At 39.3% G+C, this 13,434-nt stretch overlaps 1 protein-coding gene across 6 annotated transcripts in view; it reads right to left on the reverse strand.

Moving 5' to 3' along the window:
- The window catches only part of LOC136864187 (FHF complex subunit HOOK interacting protein 2A), a 354,492-nt gene extending 341,308 nt beyond the window's left edge, over nt 1-13,184 (reverse strand). For 5 of the 6 annotated variants that reach the window (XM_068226194.1, XM_068226196.1, XM_068226193.1 and 2 more), the window contains exon 1: nt 12,958-13,141. In XM_068226194.1, the coding sequence (XP_068082295.1) occupies nt 12,958-13,002 (45 nt within the window). In that variant the 5' untranslated portion in view covers nt 13,003-13,141. The other variant, XM_068226197.1, reaches the window with a different exon arrangement.
- Nucleotides 13,185-13,434: the final 250 nt, after the last annotated feature.

The raw sequence follows: 13,434 nt of genomic DNA on the forward strand, positions 1-13,434 counted from the left end.
CTTCAAAATTTATAAGCATATAAATGAAAATCAATACTTACTAACTTCAAGAACCAACGACCATCACCAATGCTCAACTTTCCTCAAGTTTTTAACAACACGTCATTTGACAATTAAATGGAATATGCTTTCTGATTTTTATCTTTATTGTAATATCTTTTAATATCATGAACCAACCACCTATGTCATAATCCTCAAATAATTGTCTTCTTTTTAGACTCAAATATTAACACAAAAACTGTTAATAGTATACTACATTTTATATTGTAATAGTTGTTTAACAATCTCTAATCCATTTTACAAGACATAGTTTTTAAGAGTATTCATAAGTCATTTCCAATCAGGTACCTGATCTATTCATAAGGTAAAAAATATGGCTGATGATGCTTACTATTGATAGTCTAAACATGTACCATCCAATGTATTAATTTTATGTTAACAATTTTGATAAGGACAAAGTCCTAATTTTCATGATTGTATTGAATAGGTGGGTGAACAATAAAAACATACTAGTGTTACTTAATACAAATACTTTCAATACGGACCCAAACATGAATTTTATCACATGTAAAACTACTGCGTGGGAGAATGGTGAATACCTGCGTAGTGTTTGGGTGTGATTTTCCCATTTATGAAGAAAGAATAAGGAAGGAATAGGAGTTTCAATACACCGGTAAGTGGCGTACATGTGCTCGTGCTCACCTGTTGCCTACTTATTAATACAATTTTATTTACTATTAAAGATGCCTAATTGACTTCCTTCCGGTGTATATTCATCGGCGTTAGTCCCCTTGTGATGGAGTGCAGCTAGGGCCTAATAATAATAATAATACAACATTGGGTCGTAAGTTTTTGTTTCAGTGGTGTTAGTAATGGAATAATAATGGCCTCGATCTCTTCTATCCTTTAAAGATACATTGTAAGGATATCAAAACTACTGTTAAAATTAGAGTGGAAGGATTGGTGAGCTTGTAACAATCAAAATAGTTGTTCGACTTATTATTGCAGAATATTATTGGTAAAGATGTTAGTTATTATATACCGAGTGATACTTGCAATGAAGCTATTGTACAAAAAGAAAATCCTTAGCTGGGCTGAGTGGCTCAGACTGTTGACGCGCTGGCCTTCTGACATGTCAGCCTCATGTCGGTAGATTTACTGGCACGGCGGGGCAAAATTACGTCACCTCGGCGTCTCCAAAACAGAAGTAGTTAGTGAGACATAAAATAAATAACATTAAACATTATTATTAGAAAATCCTTTCTTTTCTTTCAAGAATGGAGGTAATCTGCATGTTCTTACAAAAGATGTTCATGTGTGCAAACTTACTGAGATTTATTTCAGAGAGAATACATGCACTCGTTTAAGCTCAGTCATTAAAGGGAACATACTTAATGAAATCACAGCTAAGCTGTATGAAACTTTTTTTTTTTTTTTTTTTTTCTTTTTCAATTTTAAGCTCACATGCTTTAGATCTAAACTCAAAGGACAAGCACTTTTATCGCCTTATTAGTGTAATTTCATTACTGTACCTGAACATACGTGTGAGAGCCCGCCTGGTGGCACTGAGGTCTAAACAGTTTGACACCGTGGTTAGCCCGTTCAAGTCCTATTGGTCGAAAAATAATTCACTATCAGAATGTTGGCCGGCAAGGTATGGGAGATGGTGGTATACAAAATCTAATCATTAGATTGCATGCCAAAAGCCTGGATTAAATTTCAAACTATTCCGCAATGCTCAAATGGAGTGAGGGCACACGACGCTGTTGATGGTGATTCGTCCGTCGGATGGCGAGATAAGCCTCGAGCAGACCCCTTGGTGCTATTCGACAGGAGAAGGCTATGTGCTGGCATCGGATTTCACCCTCTCCCTTCCTACTATCATAAATCACGTAATTCATTTCATCTCATTAACTCCTCTGTTGGGGCAAAAGATCCACATGGGTCGACGCCCCGAACAAATAGCATTTTTTTAAGAAACTCCTCTGTTGAGGTTAACGTCAGGAAGGTCATCCGGTCATAAGAACTCGCCACGACAGATTCATCTCACTTCATATCCGACCCTGTACAAAACGGAACAAGGGTTGAACAAACAAACAAACCTGAAAACACGTGTAAATCGTGCTGTAAGAGAGTTGAATGGAAACAGATTTGACCACAGATCGGTCTAAAACAGGTTGGCTATTTTTAAGCATTCGTAAATTGATATGCCAGTGTTTTTTTAACAGTAAAATGAAGGACCTAATAGGTCTAATTAATCAGTGTTGTTATTTCGATGTGCTTTTAATTATCTTCTGTCCAATATTCCCATTTCGGCTGCTATTTTACATTAATGCATCGGGGTAGTGTAGTGACGTAAGATGACCGCGCCGCACACTTCTGGCTTCAGAATCCTGCTGCTCATTGCCAGTCTACTTCTGTATGTCTGTGGGTTAATGTTTGTAACAGGAATAACCAATAAACCAGATTTGAAAATGTATTGGTCTGAGGACCCAATCTTCAAAACCCTGTATTTTACTAAGAGCACGACTCGGAACTGGGTTGAAAATATTCTCTATTACCTCCACTTCCTCTGCATCCCGGGAAGCGTGACAAAAGATATGCACTTAAACACTACAAGAGAATCTCGTAAAGGTATGTAACAAATTTAAGATTTTAAAATTAATTACTGTACCTTAGAAACAGTGATCAAAAATACTCAATGATGTACCGAGTCAGTTTGAAACAGTTCAGCATATAAATGGCTGGGCTGAGCATTTAAATAGCCCATAAGTAGCTGGTAGCGAATGTGTTAAAAGACTAGGAAATCAACAGAGAAGGAATCTGCCACCTGGGCAACTGCCTTAAATGCAGATCAGTGGTGACTGATGAACATATCGCTTAGTTGAGCAACTAATCTCCTTACTCCTAAGCCCAAAGTTTGCAACATTTTTGTAACATTATTCTTTTGTCTGAAATCACCAAAAACAAATTGTGCAACTTACCTTTGGATCTTTTACAGATCGCATACCAAGTAATCCTGGTGTGGGTCCCATACACTGGAACCACACTAACTGGGGTCTTACCAGAGTCTTAAATGCCCTCCCTGTCCTTTACAACATTACTACAACCCGTAAGTACCCCCATGATAATGTGAACAGATCGGTATCCTTTCTTTCCAACCTCATTAATGTGATTAGCCCAATGAAGACCATTCTTTATATTAACATCTAGGTATTTACAGTGATCCCCAGCCCTTGCGGGTGGGGGACGGAGACGACGAATACACCCACGGTATTCCCTGTCTGTTGTAAGAGGCGACTAAAAGGGCAACCAAGGGATAATGAAATTAGAACCATGAGACTACTTGTGATTAGTACCACTATGTGAGGAACACCATGGGTCAATGTTACTTGCAATTAGTACCACCATGCGAGGAACACCATGAGTCTACGTTACCTGTAATTAGGACCACTATAGAAGGAACACCCTGGTTCTGCTTTACCAGTGATTAGTACTATGAGGGGCTGGTACCCTGGATTTTGGACCCCGTTTTATAAGAAGCATCATCTCAGAAAAGAAGGCATTGTGAATTGCATCCACTGATTGTTTTGGATTCGTGGTCATTTTTTCCATTATCATTCGTTTTATATTTTAGTCAGTGGAAACATTTTGAAGTTTTAATTATCATTTCATTTTGTTGCACCTTGTACCATTAGGGGCCGATGACCTAGCTGTTAGGCCCAGTAGCGGCAACTAAGGAGGGCGAGGGGGGGCAGCAACTTTGTAGAGAAAACATTACATTTTATTCCATTTTAGCCAGCTGAAGTTAGGAATTATTAAAAAACAATTTGTGCAAATTTTTAATTATTAACAAAATTATTATTGAAAATACACACAAAATGTCATTTGTTGCGGCTAACCAATTTGTATAACGCCACAGTAAGTAGTGGAGACTTCGCAAATGCTATGATAAAGGGTAACAGGGGTATATTTTTTGCCAAGGTCATGGACACTGAGGTATGATTCACCTGCTTGCTGCGTGCATTCGTCAGTCTGGCAGTCTCTTTAATATTGTCTGTTAGTTTCTTAGAGTGTAGTCAAATACTAAATGATTTTTTAATTTTATAATCATGCCGTACTTCTATTTAATTGTAATATGTGTGTAATATTGTTTCTTTGGTGAAAGTTTTATTGTATAGTACTGAATCAAAATCTCAAAAAAGTATTATTGCTGCACTTAAGTTAGTAAACTGTCAACCTTTACCTCTCTGTTGAAATTCACTCAAAAAGCATCAAAATTTACCATTTTGTAGGTTTTTTGTTCAGTTTTGATGTGTATAATCCCTCCCGCGCTATATCCTTCAACCCGGCTACTTTCTGTTGTCTGTATAATTATTTGCCCCGACCCTCTTCTAACTCCTAATTGCCGCTACTGGTTAGGCCCATTTAAACAACAAACAACATCAGATAAAAAATTAGATGGATGGCTTTTCCGGCGTTTGCTCTATTAACCAGCGTTTCGTCTTAGGTCTGACACTAGACTCCTCAGAGTGGGATGTGTCAGACCCTACCCACTGACGCTGGGGTGTATGCAGGTGAACTTATCAGAAGCTTATTTATGAAGCACAGTCTGATAACTGCATACGGGAGATAAAACTCCACAATGGAATTAATGCCCGCCTAGCAATTCCAAATGGAAATTCTAAGTTCCCAAGGAGGGAATTAGAGCAAACGCCGGAAAAGCCATCCATCTAATTTTTTATCTGATTTTTGATATGCTCTATTGGTGGAAAAGAATCTAATTCCCTCCTTGGGAACTTAGAATTTCCATTTGGAATTGCTAGGCGGGCATTAATTCCATTGTGGAGTTTTATCTCCCGTATGCAGTTATCAGACTGTGCTTCATAAATAAGCTTCTGATAAGTTCACCTGCATACACCCCAGCGTCAGTGGGTAGGGTCTGACACATCCCACTCTGAAGAGTCTAGTGTCAGACCTAAGACGAAACGCTGGTTAACAAACAACATCATCACAGTGGTCTCCCTGTGGTATTATCACCCCCATCATCACAGGAATTAAAATAGAGAGGACATTTCCTCTTGGTGAAATATTCAACCTGACTTTTCATCCCATTTTTACCATCATCATACCATTGTCTGCTTTCCATCTCACAATGTTGAGGTCTTTTTGTATTCGCTCACAATCCTGTAACTTATTTCTATTCTATACAATTTAACATCATCCACAAATAGCCTTATCTGGGATTCGAGTTCTTCACCGACATAATTCATGCAGTATACAAGGCATACTTTTTAAGTAAGGGCCGTTTGAAAATAACTACACAGTGAAAGACTATTTTCAAACCCGATTTATTTGCAGATTCTACATACTTTACTCTATTTTTCAACTTAGCCGCCAAGTTTGTTTAAACACCTGTCATACCTTACAACTAAATTTTGAATACCCTCTTCACAGAAACTGGCAGCCTGCTCCGATAACCAAAAGTTGATCTTGCACTGGGACAGAGTCTGTTTGGCCTTCACCTTTACAGGTGAATGTGTGCGTCTCCATTCCATGCGCTGTTGCTTCGATTTGGGCGTGATATGCGAAATCCATTTCGTCTCCCGTTATGATCCGACTCAACATGTCGTCACCTTCATCGGCATGACGAGTCAGAAACTTCATCGAACACTCAAATCTTTTGTTTTGTGGTCCTCTGTTAGGAGTTTAGGGACCCAACAGGAACACAGTTTCCTAAGGTTTAGGTTTTCAGAAGCAGTTTTGTAAAACACTGACCTAGACATGTCAGGAAAGGTGGCTGAGAGAGCTGTCATTGTGAAGTGTCTGTCCTCATAAATCTTCGCTTCAACTGAAGCCACCAAATCGTCTGTGATCAGAGATGGGCGACTGGAGCGGGCCTCATCGTGGACGTTGTCACGGCCATCTTTGAAGTCTCATACCCAGTTACGCACTTCACCTTCATTCATAGCATTAACACCGCACACTTCGCAAATTTGTTGGTGAATGTCTGCAACAGAAAGGTTTCTTGCCAACAAAAAACATATCACTGACTGACCCTCGCACGGGGTGTGAGAGTCGATAATCCTGGACATTTGAACAAGCCCAGAACAGAACCGTACAGGTTAGCAACAGAGCTGCAACTGAGCACCATTGTTCCCAAGGCAAGCCAGCACACGACGCACACGCTCATTGCAACACTCGTGAACTACTAGTGTCTACAACTAAACGGCCCTTACTTAAATAACACAGCTCGTATATATCAGGCGCGGCACGACCTGTATGTTCAGTGGTTTAGTGAACCCCCTAGAAATACATATGTCTCAGCAAAATGGTTTATCAGGGGCCTATTTCTTTAATTAGCTGTGTATATTCACACACGTAGCAATAATTTTGACTTCAAGACTCAGTTGCTCTCCGGAACCAGCAAAGAGTTTCAATTTCAGTACTGTTGGCGTGGGACTTTGGGACGTAAGGAGGGTGCGCTGGCGAAAGATTATGAGGAGCAAGGAGATCATTACTAAGGTGTCGCTGCCGACCGGACTAGCAACAGACATGAGCAGCCCCGAAATTAGCCGAAGTACAGTCTCAGTCTATTACAGAACTATTTAAAATAGTTTTACTTGAGTCGGCCTTGTCAATACACCTTATAATGAAAGAAAACTATTAATTTTACCATACATGTTTCGGGAAGTCATCCATTCCCTTCACCAGTGGTCAGTTCAAAGAATGTAACACTATATTTTGTTTTTACAATTTAAAGAAGTATTGTGTCCTAATTCATCATATCAATGAATAAAGAAAAGTAATGAAATATGGAAATGATCAATACATAAAATTTTGTTGAACTGAATGAGAATACTTACAGTATATAAGTTTTTCTTCTTTTTGTTCCTTAAATGATCATATGCTAGTCTATACAGTGTGTTATCTTCTGCACTTCTCTCATTTAAACTTGATTCAAAATTACTTTTTTGTGCAAGATAAATTTCTAAACTTTCCAAAACAGTCAATTTTCCCTTTCTGGCCAAATTTATTGATTCCATGTCATTAGAAATGTCTGTAAATTTATGATTGTTTTCAACCACATGTTCTCCCATTGCTGAATATCTTTTTCGTTTGACTGCATTAACATGTTCTTAGTACCTTATAGCCAAACTTCTTCCAGGCTGTCCTATGTATCGCAGTTTACAGGTTTGGCATGTTAATTTGTAAATTCCTGATTTATTAAATATACATTTATTCTCTATCTTATCTGAACTGAAAATTATCTATTAGTACTATTATCTGTTTTGTATGTGACATTGATGTTCTTTTTCCTGAAAATTTTAGCCAATTGATGAGTGCTTATTTCGCAAAGTTAGAACTGCAGATTTCTTTTTCTCCTTTTGTTCTTTAATTGAAGTGGTTTTTGGTTCATTTTTCATTTTATTTATCATTCTATTAATAAATTTTCTGGAATATCCGTTGCTATGAGCAATTTGGTGGATTATATTTATTATAATTCTTCCTAGACATAGGTATGTTCATAGCTCTATTAATTAAACTGTAAAATGTTGCCTTTTTATGTTGACCTGGATGATTGGAGTCATTTCTGATAGTATCTGCGCACTGACAAGGCGGACTCAAGTAAAACTATTTCAAATAGTCCTATAATAGATTCAGACAAGTCAATACGGATCGAACAACCATATTAACCTATCATGGTTAAGTTTATCAACAGTATAGTCTCAGAGCGTGGGGTTAAAATTTGTCATATGTGGTAGATTTTGAAGGGATTTTAATTTCACGATTTTGCAGTACTAATGTAATTAACCAAAATGGACCAGAATATTTTGGTATATGGTTTGTATAGCATCAACAGGCATACATAGCCAAGTTTATGTGATTAATGAATCTTTTAATCAGTAATACATATTTTATGAAAAGTAAACAGCAAAATATCTCAAAACAAACTGCAGTATGCCTCACATTCCTGGAGCAATTATACCTACGCAAACAAAGTATTGAAAATCAGAGGAAACTGGATTAGCTTAAAGTAACTGCACCTCATATTTTCTTTCTCCTTTATTACACATTATTCTGGTAACTTCAAGCTGCAGCCGTGTGCCTTAAAAAGAAAGTCAAGTTGGTAATCAAGCAATGTCACTGTTTTACATCAAGTAACAATAAATCTGAACACATTATCCAAAGCAGCAAGCCCTCACGTGTTTTATCCACGTGCCACCACTGATGTATATAAAATAAAACAAGGTCCAATAATACTGCCCTGTGGGACACACTTATTAATCATTACAGGATCAGATAACACTACACATACTCTAACCACCCCCTCCCCTTTTGAGTTTTATTTTACAGAAATTTAGCCACCCATTCAACCGCTCTTTTGTCTAGACCAACAGCCCTCATTTCCATGAGTAGTATCCCATGATCCACCCTATCAAAAGCCTTGGATACGTAAATAGCAGTACAGTGCATCTGACTTTCTAATCTGGCTGGAATCATACAAGTTGAGCCTCAGTGGAATAACCTTTTCCAAACCAGAACCGCCTTCTATCAAAACAGTTATTAATATTGCAAATGTGTGTAATATAATCAGAAAGAATGGTTTCACAGAGCTTACCAACACGTCAAGCTGACTGACCCGTAATTATCCGCTTTATCTTTATCGCCCTTTCCGTTGTACACTGGGGCTACCATTGCAACTCTCCATTCATACTGATGATGATGATGATGCTTATTGTTTAAAGGGATCTAGGTCATCGGCCCCTAATGGTACGAAATGTAATGACAATTTAAAAGTCCAAAATCATCCACTGACCGGAATTCAGAATGTGATGACGAAGAATGAATGGATGAATATGAATTTAAAGCAATCAGTGGATCTGATCTGCAAAGCCTCGCATTCCCAGAAACTTATAATATACCCAGAAACTATCGTAAAATAATAGTATTACTGATCAAGGGACTGATTTTTGTTTTTGTTATTTGCTTTACGTCGCACCGACACAGATAGGTCTTATGGCGACGATGAGGTAGGAAAGGCCTAGGAATTGGAAGGAAGTGGCCGTGGCCTTAATTAAGGTACAGCCCCGGCATTTGCCTGGTGTGAAAATGGGAAACCACGGAAAACCATCTTCAGGGCTGCCAACAGTGGGGCTCGAACCCACGATCTCCCGATTACGGACTGCTTTTAAAGCACAAACTTGAATTGATGATGCTTGTTGTCTAAAGGGGTCCAAAATCCAGGTCACTGGCCCCTCATAATGGTAATTATCGCTAGTAAAGTAGAACAACGGTATTTGTTATGTTGTGGTACTAATCAAAAGTAGCACAGACTCGCGGTATTCCACACATTATGGTACTACTCACAGGTAATATAATATGCACGTCATCCAGACCTACGGTGTTTCTCACATTGCGGTGCCACTTACAGGCAACGCAAACCTATGGTGTTCCTCACATAGGTGTACTAATTACAGGGGCACGTACTATCCTGTGATGTTCCTCACATGGTGGGTACTATTCCTAGGCAACGCATACCCGTGGTGTCGCTCATATAGTAGTACTACTAATCACAGGCAATGCCCAGACCCATGGTGTTTCTCACATAATGGTACTAATTACATGCAACATAAGCCCGTGGTGGTCTGCATGTAGTGGTACTAGTCACGGGTAGTGTAAACCCCACCATGATTCACACTCTGTTGCTACTAATCACAAACCTATTGTGTACCTAACATAGTGGTACTACTTGCAAGTAAAGGCGACCCATGGTGTTCCCCGCGTGATGGTTCTAATTACAAGTAGTCTCATGGTTCTAATTCGATCATCCCTTGGTCGCCCCTTACGACAGGCAGGGGATACCGTGGGTGTATTCTTCATCTGTCTCTCCCAATAATAGGGGGATGTGCGTTTGGTCCGCTGGCAAGCCAGTTAGGACCCCCTTTATTCGCCGCCACCTGGGAGTATCGCCTTCCCCCCTGCTACGCTGGCATAACAGGTTCGTGGCCATTCATATTGTATAGCTCCTCTATGTAAACAGTAAACAAGTATTTCAGATATGTCACTATATCCCAATATATTGCCTTCAGTACAGACCTATCCCCAGAAATCTCATCAATCCCAGCTGCTTTTCTAGATTTCATTTTTAGTGTTAAAAATTTTTTTTTTGGTGAATGTGTTTATTATCGTAAGTAAACTTCAGTAATTCACCAGTATTAGTCGTCTCCTCTAACTGAACTTTATCCATACACCCAACTACTGTTACATAACTTACTGCTGACAGAATACTCCTGTGTACTGTATGTTCTAACAAATACACTCGCCACATTCATTAACGATCACCGGAAAGTCCTTCCTGGAACCTGTTTCTATCTTGAAGTACCTACTCATATCCTTCCATGGTTCTTTAAAATTCACATGCCTGCTAACCTCTTCAGTCTTGTTTTGCTCGGCATACATGACGAAAGCAAACTTATAATTAATATATGCACATATATTAATTGCCTCGCTGAAACATACTGAAGCCAGGCTAATAATCAGACATTCCACGTGAATTCATGTCTTCATTTTGGTCAAAAGTATTATTCAGCATTCATCAGGACATCGAACTGGCATCCTTCGAGGTGCAATTGTACATACACAAGAACTGACTAATATGATCGATAAGGAGGAAGCAGACCTACATGTCACGCAGGGGCGGTGCGTGGTAATGTTGCAGTGTTGCACAACTCCCAATAATTTTACACTTCCTATATCGTCTTTTCTTCTACTGTTTTAGTTTAATGAACCTAACATATATTCAAAATCATGTTGGTTGTTCGCTGCACTAATACTTCGTAACAGACCAATAAACGCTGCTGGCTTCGAATCAAACTCAGGGGGTGTGCTTTCCTACGGCAACTCCCTAGCGGACAGCTTGGCGCAATGTACCTCAGCAGGGACGAGCCTACCTACATAGCATCAGGTAGCATGCTCGCCAATATTGGTCTGAGGGAGTTGCAAGAGACTGGCAAGTCCCCTGTCGAGAAACAGTTCCAAATGTCCCCGTTAGATAGCGCCACTCTGCGGACATTACTTCATTCCTACTTTCTCTCCTCTCGCAAAGGTAATTTCATTTCCATTTTTAAAATTCACAATTTTTGCTTTACGTTGCACCGACGCAGATAGGCCTTACAGCGATGACGGGATGGAAAAGGGCTCGGAGTTTGAAGGAAGCGACCGTGGCACAGCCACAGCTTTTGCCTGGTGTGAAAATGAGAAACCATGGAAAACCTCCTTCAGGGCTTCCGACAGTGGTGTTCGAACCCACTATCCCCCGAATGCAAGCTCATAACTTCGCGACCAACTTACTGAGTAATTTCTTTTCCATGCCATACCAGGCCACCCACAATATTACCAACATCTTGCTTCAATGGAAAACAGGAGGGCAAATTTTCAATTCAAGTTAGGCAAAAGTAACTGTGCCAGGCTAAGTGGCTCAGACGGTTGAGGCGCTGGCCTTCTGACCCGACCATGGCAGGCTCAATCCTGGCTCAGTCCGGTGGTATATGAAGGTGGTACGTCAGCCTCATGTCAGTAGATTTACTGGCATGTAAAATAACTCCTACGGGACTAAATTCCAGCTCCTTGGCACCTCCGAAAACCGTAAAAAAGTCGTTAATGGGACATAAAGCCGAAATCTTTATTACTGAGAGTAACTGTAGTTATAGTGTACCGGGAATCGAACCCAGGCCCCGGAGGACGGCAGCTAATAGCATTAGCCGTTACACTACGGAAACGGACTCAGTTTTAGTAGAAATGTAGTTCATTACTTAAGAACAATAGAGAGTCTTGTTATATCTGTAAGCTATAAAAATGTGACACTGAACATTTTGGTGCAACACCCAGCTTCAGATACCACCAGTTGCCACTGCTGTCATGTAAGCATTCTCAATCCAAGTATTTTATCATACAAGTGCTTTCAAATACACCATAAATTCAAATGCAGGTTGGCTGAAATTGTAACAGATGAGTTTGAAAAGAAGAAATGTGCTATGACCAGTGGTGAAAGATACATTACTAAATTCTCCAAAGGTTTGCTTATATATGCCTACATCAAATATACAGCTAGAGCACTACTGTCAAATAATCTGGAAATGGTAGTAGACTAATGCATTGTATAGGGCCGTAAAGTTACATCACGAATGTGCAACATTATGCCTTTGAGGATTCTGTAAATTAACCAAGCACCTACTTCATGCATTTCAAAGGATTTCAGTCATAAAACTGCAGTAGCTATAAGACTAGATAAACAGCTACCTTTAAATTCACATATGGCATCTAACTCTAATTATCAGTGTGAAAATCTACAAACTTGTCAATAGAAGAATAGGCCTATAACTTATATTCTGCCACACATCAGTAATATCTGCAGCCTGTGTGTGATAACATACTAGGACAGCTAGTACTATGGCATTTTTTACTCTTTTTTCACTACAAATGAATAAATAGTATGCCTCTCATCTTCTAGGTCTACCCAATTTCTACCTTCCATGATTGGAAACATCATCATCATCATCTATGACCTAACCTCGTAGTTTGCCAAACATAATTATAAATATATTTAGGATTCAGGCTACAGTTGTATCATCATCCAAATGTAATCTCAACACTACTTTTGCTTCACTTTCCTTGCGATTTTAATGGATGTTGTTATACCATCGTGCAGATGTCAGACCAATAAAGCAAATGAAGTATAGTTGCATCCAGTGTTGTGAATGACAGTTCTTATGCTTCATGCAATTCGAAGTATTTCGGAGTCCTAAAACTGCAGTAGCTATAACAGACTAGATCAACATCTACCGATAAAATTCAGATGAAATCTAATCATTGAATTATACAAACATGTAATAGCTGAATCAAAAACGAGGTACATTTAGTACATTCAAAACAGAAGTGTTGCTCTCGACTTACAGCATCCACAGCATTTTGCAGGACAGTAGATATTCTACCCAACATATTGATTTATCCGTGAAAGCTCATAATTTTTGTGCAACTAGAAGGTATACACTGCATGCAAAAGCCTACAGTGAACAGCTCTTTATAATCAAATGTAAAGGACAATATAACGCATTAATGCGCATTTACATTACGGAATGCCAACCTGTCAACTTCATCCAAGGTTAGCCTCTACTTCTTCTTCTTCTCTTCGGCAAGTTTCGCTGTATCACGGCCGTCTTGATGCGTCGCTCTAGCCACGGCCTACTGGATACCTCGCTGCGCTCCTTATACCGGCCTTGACAATCGCTTGTGAAGCCCAGCATAAAGCTGTAATTGGAAAGTTTCACCGTAATGCCGCTTGAGCGTTGGCCTACTACCCATTGACAGGAAGCTCTATACCGCAAATTGCCGCATTTCCAGTTTTATTTATATGGTTTTGCTGTCGTAAAT

The sequence above is a fragment of the Anabrus simplex genome, chromosome 2 (assembly GCF_040414725.1).
Source record: "Anabrus simplex isolate iqAnaSimp1 chromosome 2, ASM4041472v1, whole genome shotgun sequence".
NCBI classification, from domain to species: Eukaryota; Metazoa; Arthropoda; class Insecta; order Orthoptera; family Tettigoniidae; genus Anabrus; species Anabrus simplex.